Below are 13647 nucleotides of genomic sequence, written 5' to 3' on the forward strand. Positions count from 1 at the left end.
GATGCCTGTTTTTTAGGTAGGTCGGTTGAATGTATACCCTACGTAAAATGGTTACGTCAGTATCGTGTTCCTATCTGAGATGGCTGGCAGTGCTAAAATGCCCCCCCCCCCCCCCCCTCCAAAAAAAAAAAAAAAAAACAACAACAACAACAACAACAACAACAAACAAACAACAACAAACAAACAAAAACAACACACACACACACACACACACACACACACACATTCACAAAGAATGATAATAATAATAAACAGTTACATAATTGAAGATGGTTAATTTGACCCCTGGTTCAACGAAGAATTGAATGCACTGCAGAGTGTCTTCGGATGATACTTGGTCCTATGGAACCATCAATTGTGTAATTGTTGTGACAACCATTGTATATTTTCTTATCTGTCTGTTCATCTGGTAGGAGTCTTCACAGTGGAACTCATAACGAGCTTTAGATCAGTGATGCAATGCTTTATAGACGACGCTGCCTCCCGGGTTGGACAATAGAATCAGCTTTTTCGCCCATGTGCAGAACACCAGTTTTTTCCTAATTAGTGTCGTCTAAGCGTTGGCAACGCAGATTTAAAACTCCCTATTGTTATTAGGGATACGGTGATGATTGCATGAGGCTATTTGCAGAATCTGTCATGTACATGAGATGGGCAATTAATGTCAAATGATAGCCAACTGTACATGCATCACTCAAAAAACAAATTGGTAGCACCTGTAAAGTTCATACAATGATTGCCTATTTTGGTTTCATTCTTTCTCTTCATATTTTCACACTCTCTTGCTTGTATCTGTCTTTGTACTGTGGTATATGAATTTAGGTATACAGTATTCAGATACTTAATGCATAATTATACACACGTATGATCTATATAATATGTCCATATACTCCAGGGGAACCCCATTATAATGAGCACATTGGACCACTGAAATGTCCTTGTTATATCGGATATCTTGTTATATCAGGGGTGAAAACAAAACAAAACAAAAAAAACATAAAAGAAATGAGGTCTGCAAAATTACCTCATTATTTCAGGTATTGCACTTTATCCCACCTCGTTATAAATAGGGTCCAGTGTACTGATAAAATACACAATATGCAGGTGTTATTTTCACTTTGTATTGCGCAAATGCCAGTTTTTTTGGAGCAGTTTCATACTTTCTCAGCTGGTCTAGAATGGCTGCCTGTTTGTTTATTGTTGGGTTTTTTTTACAAGTATAACCAATAAATAAAGATTAAGCCAGATTTCAATCCTTTTTTCTCTTTCCCTTTTCTATGCCAACCAAAAGTGTACCAGAGTTATAGAATACAAGTATGTGTATTATACTAGTTTCATGTAGCTAAAGTTAATGAAACAAATGTTTTGTAATAAATCAAATGATGGGACTTGTTTAACAGTGGGTTTCAGGCACCATGTCAAACGATGGTCAAGTTCAGCGTTTTGCACATCTTATACAGCAACGTGCAAATCATCAGTTGAATAGACAAAAATCAAGGAGGACAACAGGAAACTGATGAATCTTGAAGGGCATTCGAAATGAGAAGTAGAGCTCTTAATCTACTACATTGTAGGTATACACAGCAGGTGTATAGCTTTGGCAAATGCTAGCCTTACTGTGCAGTAGCCTGAAGGTGTGTATATACCAGTTTTTAGACCTGAGAGCTAATGATGTGTGCGGTGCAGAGTCTAAACGTAATGGCCAATTTGTGTATTATGTCTGGATGGAGTATATATCCATTGATGGACACTCATGACTGCACTGAAGCCCATTACATTGTATTTGGTTCACTCAATTCAAAAGATACACATGAGTGTAGTAGGTCCTTGCTACCCAAGTTCTGAAAATTATATCTAGTTTTAGAATACACCATAGCTGAAACTGCAACATTTAGCTGAAATCTGTTAATTTCCTCCCTATTTCCTTCAGCAGATATCCCTAATCCTTACCACTTGCCTTCAGGGAGATGTTCCCATGGACTGGTTGAAGTACTTTACTTTGTAGATGAACTGAATACTATAGTGTCAGCATATGTGTGTATGATTGTTATTCCTAGATTTTTTCAACCCATTACAAAGCCTGCTGTGTTTTACAATATTAGTGCTACACTATCTTGGCAGTAGAGTCCAATAAACTGAAGAGAAAATTATTGACATTGATCAGCCTGGAAGTTTGCATTGATTACAGTTACTGTGACTCAGTCACTGTTTGGTTATTTCCTGGCTGTTGCCTTTTTAACTGCAAATATTGCAGCTTACAAGAATTGCAGGTCTCTGTATGATAAGGCCCGTGGACAGTTTACCTCATAACCTTTGCAAAATAAATGTAATAGATGTGAGAAGTTCAGATCAGTTTAGAAAGCATAGAAGGCAATATTGAGGTTTAAAATGTGATGCAAATGCAAAGTACATGTACATGTATTTGGAAAATTATTTTTCCAGATGAGTTGCCCATTCTTTATCAACTGTTCTGTTTGGTACTGATATGATTTGCTTTAAAAATCAAAACAAAACAGTGCAGACCAATCTTGAACTGTTTTAATACTTGTTTCTTATGCATGATAATAATATATCCCTATCTTTGTGTTTCTTGTATATGATGTAAATGTGTAATTAAAGTTGGAAGTACAATATCCTATCTGATGAACCTGATGTCTTTTACTTCAATTCAACATGTGACTTGTTCGTATAAGAATTTGGAATTTGTGCATTTGTGTGTGTGTGTGTGTGTGTGTGTGTGTGTGTGTGTGTGTGTGTGTGTGTGTGTGTGTGTTCAAGAGGAACATTCAGGTATCTAACTGTTCAACAGGAGAGAGAGAGAGAAAAAAAATGAAATCAGGATAGTCCATACGGGTATCCATGTTTGGTACCACACAAGTCTGTGACAAAACAATCAAACCTTAGCAATATTAATAAAGCCCCAATGCTATGCCACGATGCTGCATGGTATTAATCATAACCATATAGATGAATGATGAATTATAGAGGAAAAACTAAAATGAATTGGATTGGTGTGAGTGATGAGTAAGAAATGAGGCCAACTGGTGTGTTCTCATCCGTGAAATCACAGCGAGCGTGCATATGCAACGTCACGTGTAACACACGGTTTTATGATCCATGATACACGTTTACACGAGTACTGCATACAGTTATATCGGCAAAGAACCTCATCGGACATCGGTACGGATGAAACTGGGAACTAGGAGCATGCAAAGAAATGTACCTTGTTGGCTAAAAATTTAGATATAATGGCTAGGTGACCAATCATGACAGTACAGTGTACTACGGCCAGTGTCGCTGCAATTAATCGGCGAATATAACCTCGTAATGCGTATGAAAGGAGTGTAGTAAGAGGTAACGCCAAGAGCCAGGACTCCATCGAGAAACAACGGGAGCGCACCGGGGTGAGTGCCAGTGAAGTATCGTTCATTTGCCCAAGTGCCTACACTGTGTGTACGTGTACCAACTCCATTCCAATCGAGCCTGGCAGGTACAATGACAGATTTTAATGGTAGGTGAATAACTCTACTGCGTAGAGTTCTACCACTATACTAGGTGTAGTGAAACTACAGTAGTTCTACACCTCTATATTAATTACCAATCTGGCAAACTCTATCCAAAAGCAGTAGGTACTGTCGGGTAGTCGATCGAGAAGATGGGTAGACCTGCATGCGGAATTGGTTTTCATTGACAGCGCATTGACAGCAGATGTTCACTAAAAAAAAAAAAAAGAAGGAAATTCAGTTATCCTGGTTATTCGATCCATCATATTTTAGGAGTTAATACATGATTTGGGCCCATAATAAGGAGCATATATAGCTCAAAGGATTAAAGTGAACTTTACAATTGAAGGTACAGTAGTATATTTCCTTTTGTCTTTCAAAATAAGTAAAAAATAGTAACTTAAAAGTATGCACCTGATCGCACCATTAAGAGCTAAAAATTGAAAAAGGTCCCTACCGTGGGAAGCCACGGTGGTGGGGGACCCTTCCCACACCCTCGCTTGGCGCGCACATTTGCTCGCCGAGATGCTGAGTCATGAAAATCTCACTCATAAAAAATTTTTGAACTTGGCATCCTTGAATCAGGATTGGGGGGGGGGGGGGGGGGGGGGGCGTGCTTCCCCCTTTAATTTTGTAAAGGTGCCTCCCCTTTATGGAATTCCTGGATCCGCCCCTGTGGTAGTCAATGTATGGTAATTGTTGCCAAATCATTTTCTGACTTCTGACATTAAGTTGCAAGGTTTCTCCTTTGTCAGTTAATCATACAGGTATACGTTTTCTGTCTTCTTCACAGCCAGGGCATCAAGATGGAGCCCAGTATGTCTCAGGACAGTTGCCAAGGTAGGCCCCTACTGAAAAGTGAAGTATTCATATGGCGTACATGTCACCATTCTTAATATGACCAAAAGATTGGTCTGGAATTGTCGGGGATATGATTACCAGTATGTTTCGCGGAGACTGCAACTGGCTTCACGGAATTCCCTTCTGCGGAGGAGAGCTGTAAATATCCCCCCCCCCCCCCCCCCCAAAAAAAAAAAAAAAAAAAAAAAAAAAAAAATGATTTAAAAATTTGATCCTCCGGACAGACGGATTTTTCTGTCTACATTCTTGAACCCCATACGTGAATAGCAAGGTGAATGTGGATGTGCTTGAAATAATTAAATAGATCAGAGATTGATTTTTGGTTTTGTGTATAAGTGTGTATTTATGGCACGGTATTTCAACAGTTTATTTGTTTGTAAAATAGACAGTGCAGTTTTGCACATTTGTTTAATTGATCTGATTTTATCTCATCAGCCTTGCAGTAATTGATCAATTTGTAAGTGTAACAGGAATGTGACTAACCTTTTCATAGTACTTAGTAGAGTCAATTGATAAATTTATGATACAATTTGTATACAGATGATTACAGAGTACCGTAGGCCTATGAAGTACAAATGTATAGTCTACTTGCAGCATACATCATCTAACAGTATACAGTGTATTTCACTCTGCTCAGAGTTTCAGTGATAAAATGTCAGAGGAATAGAGAATTTTCCCCTCAGAAGAGTCAAATTTTCTCAAATCTTTGCAGTGAAACTACCCATTGCCTGTAGAATAAGTTTAGAAATTTAAAATTCAATACCGGACAACTTGCTATTTTCTAAAACAAACAAGCTATTCTACAGTACTCCCAAAATCAGCTGACAAGCAAAAAAAAAAAAAAAAAAAAAAAATTATTATGCATAAACTGACCATCCAGTTGATACATCACATGGAACTCCTCGGGCTCAGGATTGAATCCTTTGAATGGCCCTCTACAAGTCTTCAACTTAGTGGGCATCATTGTAGGTAATTCAGATAAGGTTACCAAGGAGAGGTGTAAAGCCCCTAAACCCTCTGTAGATCTTCCTGCTTGAACTGTAACCATTTCACCATTATTAGAAGGCTCCTTATCCCATTGTTCCTTGGAGCATGGTAGGCCTTTTATTTGCAACTCATGTGAGATATCATTGGCAGAATCTATTACAGTGGTAAATACCAGAAAATGAGCTGCACAAGTAAGTCAGGTAAATAAAATGAAAATCACTGAGTGATTATAAAACATGAACTTTGCAGACAAGACAATCAATGAAATCAAAGTTCATAAAACTGTTTCTAAAGGAATTGATTGTACTGTACATCCTTCTTTTTTTTTTTTTTTTTGGTGACCTGGCCCTCGATTCCATTTCATTCTCTCTCTCTGCAGCTGCCGTCCAAGGAGCCCCCAACCCCTGGCCCCAACCTAATATGACTCCTGAGGTGGAGTGTATCATCAAGCTGGGAGGTAGTGCCATCACCAACAAGGATGTCATCAGGACGCCCATCCCCAAAAACATCTCAGCTGCGGCGGACATCATCGCCGGCATCAGTGGACGGTGCATCGTGGTCCATGGAGCAGGGTGAGAATAGTAACAGTGGTGTGTGTACTGCACACATTTTTTTTTTTCATTCTACCTCTTTTGTTGTCCTATTTCTTTCCATTTTTAATCCAGAATGTGAGCTAGGTTAATTAAGTTTTGAAAATATCAAAGTGGGTGGTTCAAAACTTGTCACGTTCATTGCATTAACAGACATTCTATCCACTATGATCTACTCTACCATGGTTTGTGAATGGGTGTCCTGTGGAAAATCAATCTGTAATTTGGGGATGGATCTTTAGGATGCATCACTGACACTGTGTGACAGAAAGTAGACTGCTGCCTGGTCAGAATACTAGTACACTGTACATGTACCAGTGTGTTGCACAAACTCGAGTGCTCTGCATAATGAACAGGTATTACTTTGATTCCAGTGACAAATGGGCCATTCTCAGATTAAGTGTTCAATTCCATATGAGTAAAACCGAAAAATCAACCACAAAGTAATACATTCAAAGATGTGTTTTCGGAAACTTCAAAACCGGTCAAATACGAAACAAAAAGTGGAACATTCTAAATGATGGCCATTCATCGAGTAAAAATGAATTGAAATAGAGCATCTTATATGATTTTTGATCACCAATCAGATACGTTACCGCAAATTTACATGTTGTAATGGACTCCTAACTCTGAATTAAATTTATTGTTTTGATCCAATTTCTGTTCAGGAAAAGACATCTGTACCCCCTAAAGATATTGGGGTTTTTCAAGAGGTAAAGATGTTGTCATCCCTTGCTAATTGGTAGAAATCATTTCTGTGTGGTAGGTTGAAATATGGTTTTTGCTGAAATGAAATATAACCTTAAGATTCACTTTGTATTTTTAGCAAATTTCGCTTACAAATAAAGTTTCGAATCCCACAAATCATGCAAAGGGAACGATCCGATCTGGAATTTCCACAGGAAACAAATATGAATTGCTTTCCTGGGGAAATAACTATTGAAAAACATCGAATCACCTTTGGTAACGTATCTGGTAAAATATAAGTAATAATTTTAGTTGTGTATGAATTAATAAATATCACCTGTTTAATTATTTACCTCATGAATTGATGTAAAAATGAATGATGTAAGCCCAAATTAACCATTTTAAACATTGTACGTAATATTCAAACTATGAAATGTAGTGGAAAAGAGCCCTAAATGTGAAAGCTGAGTTCTTCATTCACGGAATATTCTCATCTTACGTCTGAATGTATTTATCCATCTGACTATAAATATTCATTAAGTTTTGATGGATAATGCAAACAAGGTTTAAAAAATATATTTTTGCAGGCACTTAGAAGGAAGTAGGTACAGTCTCTATGAACTCGATATGCTAAACAGTTGTTTGACCTATGGTAACGTATTTGGTTCATCCCTTTTAATGAAAATGAATAAATAATTGTTAAATTTATCAATGAATCTTGAGTAATTCTTCATATGTTGAAAAAAAGCTAGAATAAATATGCAACAGAACACTGAAACTTTTCTCGGAAGCGTTTCATAACCTACTTTTTACTCTTTCAAAGTTTGGTAACGTATCTGGCGTACCGTAAATGAATCTGTCGGTGAAGTTACAGAGCAATTTCTACTGAATATTCTTCATTTGAACATAACTTTGATTTTTTATGGAAGCGTCATTCTATGCAGAATTGTTTTATGAACACTTTGTTTTACATAACATTATTTGTCACCGTGGGTGCCCTGAATTATACGTAACGTATCTGCTAAATCTGAAAAGCAAAAAACTGATATGCTGAATCTCAGCTTCGTCTTGTAAAATAAACGTTCAAAGTTGTTGCATAGAATATGAAAGTGGCTCGGTTTTTTTAATAGAACTTTGGAGTTTATGAGCACACAACGATTTGTTTGTAAAAACATTTACAATTTCTTTTCAGCATTTTGATTATGTGGTAACGTATCTGTCGGAAAACTTGGCATTAAGTTGTGAGACACTGACGCAGAAAGAAAAATCATGTGGAAGTGTTGCTCTTTTTCACCTCTCTGTCCTTTTGGTGTAAGAATATAATCCTGAGGTCCAATAAAACGAAGCATGTAATGTGTAGGGATGAATTTTGACCAGATTTGATCCCCAGAAAAACACAAGACCAATGAGCAGAATTCGGTCACGTATCTGGGGTAACGTATCTGTGGTAACGTATATGGTCGATCATATTATTATGAGAGCGATATCTGCCAAATATTTCTCACTTGTACTAAACTTTAATGTTGAATCGATGCGTCATTCCGAGGAGAAATGTATAATATACAATTTGTCTGACATTGCAATATCTGTCGCAGTGAGTGGCGTGAAAAGTGTGTAACGTATCTGTCCAAATAAAAGTGTAGAAAACCGATATTTCAAACATTGTACCGTATTCTCAATAAAGAGCTGTTGCACAAAAAATCTAAGTACTTGCAATGTATGAAGTATATTCTCAGGGTTTCATATACACAGGGTCATTGCATAGTCTTGTTATTTTCGCAATGCTGTAACACTAAAGAAACTGGTAACGTATCTGGCAGTGAACTTGGCGACAGGTTTCAAAAGGCTATAAAAAAGAAGTCAATAAAAATTTTGGAACTTTTTGAGTATTGTGATTAGCACATATGATATGCTCATCGTCCATGAAAATGATATTTGGAAAGTGTGTTTGTGGACGGAGAGGAGCAATGAAACATAATTCTGAAATAGCCGGCGACACTGCGTTTTGGGGGTCTTAACGAAGTTTAACAGCAAAATTTTATACAAAAAGGCAGACAACCGCATTTGATTGTGTTTATTTTTAACAAATAAAGTCCTCGTGATATATCATGAACATTTAAATAGTATCTAATAGGTTTCAGGAAACCGCAAACTGTCATGGAATGTCGGCGACACCAAAATTCCGTATTTGAACGCTTTTACTGAGAATGGGCCAAATATTGTGATGTGTGTGGTGTGCTTTAATGTAGTCTGAGCCACCATGTAATGGACAGGTGCTAGATGGAAAACATAGTCTATTGGCATCATCATTCTATACACTCCCAGCTACATGTATTAATGCACACTGCAGGTATATAGAAATTCTTAAAAAACTAGACTTATAAAGAGATGAATGGTAAGTTAAGAGGAAAGAGGAAGAACTGTGCAGCATCAGACACACTTCTTTTTGTCTGTATTGACCAGTGATTCATACCTACAATATGACCCTGCTATCTATGTATCCTGTAAGTACTTTAAATAATAACTATCAGTACATGTAATTAGGTGTCTTGAGCCAAGTAACCCTTTATTATTTTCTCCCCCTTTTCAAAGCTCCTATAAAGCTCAAATCACCAGCCAGCCTGTAGACAGTGTTGTGCCCTCTAGTTTCTGAACTTCTGTGTTAATATTTGACCCTTTTTATCCCTCTGGTCATCATTGCAGGTCATTCGGGCATTTTGAAGCCAGTGAATACAAAGTCTCACAGGGATACAGACATCTGTCATCAGAGCAGAGGGCTAGAGTTCAGGAGGGTTTCTGTAAGACCAGGCTGTCCGTCACAACGGTATGTCTATGAGACATCTTTGATTACAAAAACTTGAAAGAGAAGATGTTTCCCAAATGATTTTTAGATTTTTTCTAAAGTCAATACAAACACGATTGCTAAGAATAACTGAATTCAGTATTTTTTTTTTTGAACAAAGAGAAGCTGTTTGCAAAACTGTGGAGGATGGAGTACAGTTTGACTATTCAAAAAATCATTTGATTTTGCAGTCAAGATGAGCAACATCATTTAGCAATGGCATGAGCCCTTCAAGTTAGCTTCTTGGAAAGACTCCCCAAATTTGAGCCAATAAGAGGAATAGAAGTTTGTAGCAATGTATAGCTGCATGGCCAGGTCCCTAGAAAACTACATGTACAAGTCGCAAAAGAAAAAGAGATTTGTGAAATAATAACCTCATAACGTGGAGTTTATTCGTAAAGTCAGTAAAATGTACTTCACAATGAGCCTTTGCATTAAACAGTCAAAAAATATTTGTAAAAGATTCTACATGTACTTGCACTTCACATGAGGTAATACTTCTGTGTTTTGTTATCATTCAAGACAATGATAGCCTGTTGCATATTTTGAGCTTAGTTATCAACATGTACAGTACCATGCTCACTGTAGAAACCATTGTCTCCACATTGTAAAATGCAATAAATGCAATGAGAAATTGATGCCGGCAAGACAAAGAACATTGCTTCTGTCCAAGAGTATAGAAATGCCAAGCATGATGAACAGCGTTAGATATTGTATGCATTTCTATATGTGATCATACAGTTCTCTGTTTGATTCTCTGTTTTTGTCAATTATTGTTTTCCTTCTCCTTTTTTCTCTCTCTCTCCTTGTATCTCAGTTGAATCACCTGATAGTTCAGGCTCTGGTTGATAAAGGCATCTCAGCTGTTGGTGCATCTGTGAGTACCAACGTTGCTCATGTTACCAGCAAGATAAATCTTCGCAGTATAAACTTAGAGAAATATATTACTGTACTCATGAGTTGTGATTGCTTTATACATAGCCAGCACTTGTAAGAGAAAACCAGCAGTCCCCATGGCAGATTTGTAGTGTATTAATGTTGTCATGGCCATGAACGTCAATTTTCTTCTTTTTTTTCTTTTTTGTACAAGTTAGTTTGTGAGTGGCTGTTTTAGAATGTTGTTGAGGCTGTTTATCTGATATGTCTGTTGAGCCTACTAGTTATACGCACATAAAATGGGTGTCATCCATTTCATTCTTGTATAGTATGGTTCAAATGGGTGTATTCTGTTGTAAAAACGAACTAATTCAACACAAATAGTATGCTATCCTTGGCATTCTGTCTGTGTTTTGCCTTTCTTGGTATGTCAAAAGATCAGCCTTGGATGTACAATTTCACAAAGGATTTCCAGAGGAATGTTATGAAGAAAGATATCCCATTTTGTATGTTTACATCATTTTGAATGTATAGGAAGAGAGAAATCCAAGGAGAGCCCCACACTTTTGTTGTGTTTTATCTTTGTATCACATTCAGTATTGAAGCAATGTAAGATATATCTAAATGTAATACAATTGTATGTCACTTCATATCACTTTCTTTTGTTTGCTTGTTTGTTTGTTTGTTTTTGTTTTTTTTGCCATGGAGGTATGCAGAGCTTGGAAGACAAAGGGAAGGTCAAAGGTCACCCAGAATGACTGCCAAAATGTGGCCGAGCTGCTGAGTGAGAAGTTTGTGCCTGTGTTGCACGGTGACTGTGTGCTTGATGAGGATCTTGGATGTACCATTTTGAGCGGGGATAACATCATAGAGGTAGGGCATGCTACTTGGAAAAGAGACAGTTATGAAGGTCACATGATACGCAATTCATTACATGCATTGGATACTTAACTCTGGTTCTTCATCTTCATGAAAGGAAGTCGGACAAAATAGAGACATTATACAAATGATGCACAGGACAGAGTGGATCGGTGAGAATTGGATGTGAGTTTACCTGTGAAACTGTTTAAAGTTTTAGACTGTTCCTAACTTGAACGAGAACTTCCAATTTTCATTAATCCACGAAATAGGCCTGTGCATTTACCGGATGCATGGCCATGCGTTCAGATTTTATCGGACGCATGGCTCAGTGTGGATCAGTAAAAATCAATGCATGACAATTGACCAATCAGATTGCAAAGATTCTAAAGCCCATTTTACAACTTTTAATCAAGCAAACTTTGCTGATAACTAGCATGTCAGACATCAGTTTACCAAGTAGCAGTAAAATGGAGGTAAGTGTCTGATAGCTGTTGTGAGGTAACACGTAACCAAAAGACACATTATGTACAGTGCACTCCCGTTACAACGAACACGGTTATAACGAAATTTCGTTATAAGGAAGTAAAACTTCTGGTCCTAAAATTATCGCCATTAATGTCTATGGTACAAAATTCGCTTATAACGAACACGGTTATAGCAAAATTTTCGTTATAACGAAGTCTTTTCCGAGCCCCACAGACAAAGAAAAACAAAAGAAATGTGCTCCATTATAACGAAATGCAGATCGCTTTCGAAAATTCGTAGCGGAACAAGCATGGGCGAACGCTTCACATCACGGTGTGTTCGCTCCATGTGTCACGCACAGTTTCCGTCAATTTTATGCTCTCTTTAATGTAATATACAAATGAAATTTAAAATGTACAGTGTATCATTCCGTTTAACATATCTGCACAGTGTAAGATGAGTATTCAACAAACAAAGTATGATACATGCGTGGTTTCTTTGTTTTTGTTATATATTGTATTTGTTCGGTTATAACGAAATTTCGTTATAACGAAAGAAAACTGCCGGTCCCGAGCATTTCGTTATAATGGGAGTGCACTGTACTATGTATTTTGGAGATCAATGATGCTGACTGATAAAAGAGTATAATAAATTTTAACAGTTCATGTAAAAATTCAATTATGAGAAATACATGCACTTGTATGTTTATATAGATTATTTGATTTTCATGTTTGGACATTTTACAATGAGCTAATTGTGTTTATTAGTGATGAAAAGTAATGCCAACACAGGAAAGTCATTTACAGTGTACAGCAGATTGTTTTCGTAGTAAGACTGCTAGTGTAGTGTAGGCCAATGTATCTAACACAGATTCAAGGTGATGCTTAATCTGTTCATAGACAAGTTTGTAGCTGATTCACAGGGATAAGAAAACAATTCTGCATCCTTGATTCATACATCTGTCACAGGTGCTGAGCCGCTACTTCCGACCGAAGAGGGTAGTCTTCCTGTCTAACGTAGATGGGATATACACAGCGCCCCCACAGGAGCCCACCGCCAGCCTCATTCCACACATCTTTGTTCGGGAGGACGGTAGCATAGCAACCAGCATAGCAACCGATCAGTTGGATCACGACGTCACAGGAGGCATAAAGAACAAGATTTCGTCGGCTTGCTCGATAGTGAGGAACAGTGAGGGCGCTATGTCAGTCTTCGTCTGTCGGCTTGGGAGCGAGGCGGCCATCAGTGCATGCCATGTAGGAGATGAGGCGGGATGGACTGGAGGAACGTTGATTCAGCTGGAAGGTCGCCCAGTTTCTAGGCAACGTCCATCTCCTCCGCATCACACCTCCTCTTCAAAGAACTTGGCAGACTGTACAGTTGATCGTACATAGTCTTATGTGCAGTTAAATACTCTTCCTTGTTTTTCACCAGCAATTATGTGCGGAATGATATAAGTTTTGTTATGCTGTTCAGGACAGATGAAATCAGATGCTTGCCAAAGACTGTGAACATGATCATAGAGGTAGCAGGATTAAAAAACAAAGGAGCACAATATTTGAGGAAGCCTTTAATACAGAATGATGTGGAGGATTATCTTGACATATCTTCAGGAGGAGTACCAATTTGGAGCTGCACATGACTAACACGTGCATTCTTCACTTGTGTGAGTGACTCAGCAAAGAGGGAATTCCGTAACAGCAATAAAAGCACAAAATACAATGTCCCTTTGTCTTAAGTGTGCTCTGTGGAGTGAGAACCCAAATTGCTGAACGAAGGAAAGGAACTGATCCTCAAAATTTCATTTTGCCAATGCCATGGTTATCATCGAACATAAGGATTTAAAAAGGAGTTAGAATATGAGAATGTTAAGGTAAATGACATATCATGTAAACAACAGAGCTATGTGTACATGTACATGTATTGAGATTCCTTTTATGTGCATTCAGTAACATACACATGTACTGTCACTAAA

The 13647-nt window shown here is 37.7% G+C and overlaps 1 protein-coding gene across 1 annotated transcript; it reads left to right on the plus strand.

Annotated features, from left to right (window-relative positions):
* The first annotated feature begins 3385 nt into the window (after positions 1 to 3385).
* LOC139712194 (uncharacterized) lies at positions 3386 to 13066 on the plus strand. Its single transcript, XM_071624034.1, has 7 exons — positions 3386 to 3490; positions 4297 to 4343; positions 5731 to 5923; positions 9332 to 9452; positions 10288 to 10347; positions 11055 to 11219; positions 12641 to 13066. Exons 2-7 carry the CDS (start codon positions 4310 to 4312, stop codon positions 13064 to 13066), a joined length of 999 nt encoding a protein of 332 aa, XP_071480135.1. The 5' UTR covers positions 3386 to 3490; positions 4297 to 4309.
* The last annotated feature ends 581 nt before the right edge of the window (positions 13067 to 13647 follow it).

Source organism: Diadema antillarum, unplaced genomic scaffold, assembly GCF_040938485.1.
Source record: "Diadema antillarum isolate AM-2024a unplaced genomic scaffold, OU_Dant_1.0 seq00001772_RagTag, whole genome shotgun sequence".
Lineage (NCBI taxonomy): Eukaryota > Metazoa > Echinodermata > Echinoidea > Diadematoida > Diadematidae > Diadema > Diadema antillarum.

Coding starts and splice junctions, on each gene's coding strand:
- LOC139712194 (XM_071624034.1), top strand. CDS start 4,310: ATGGAGCCCAGTATGTCTCAGGACAGTTGCCAAG. Junction 10,348..11,054: donor TCTCAGCTGTTGGTGCATCT/GTGAGTACCAAC, acceptor TTTGCCATGGAG/GTATGCAGAGCTTGGAAGAC. Junction 11,220..12,640: donor GCGGGGATAACATCATAGAG/GTAGGGCATGCT, acceptor CATCTGTCACAG/GTGCTGAGCCGCTACTTCCG.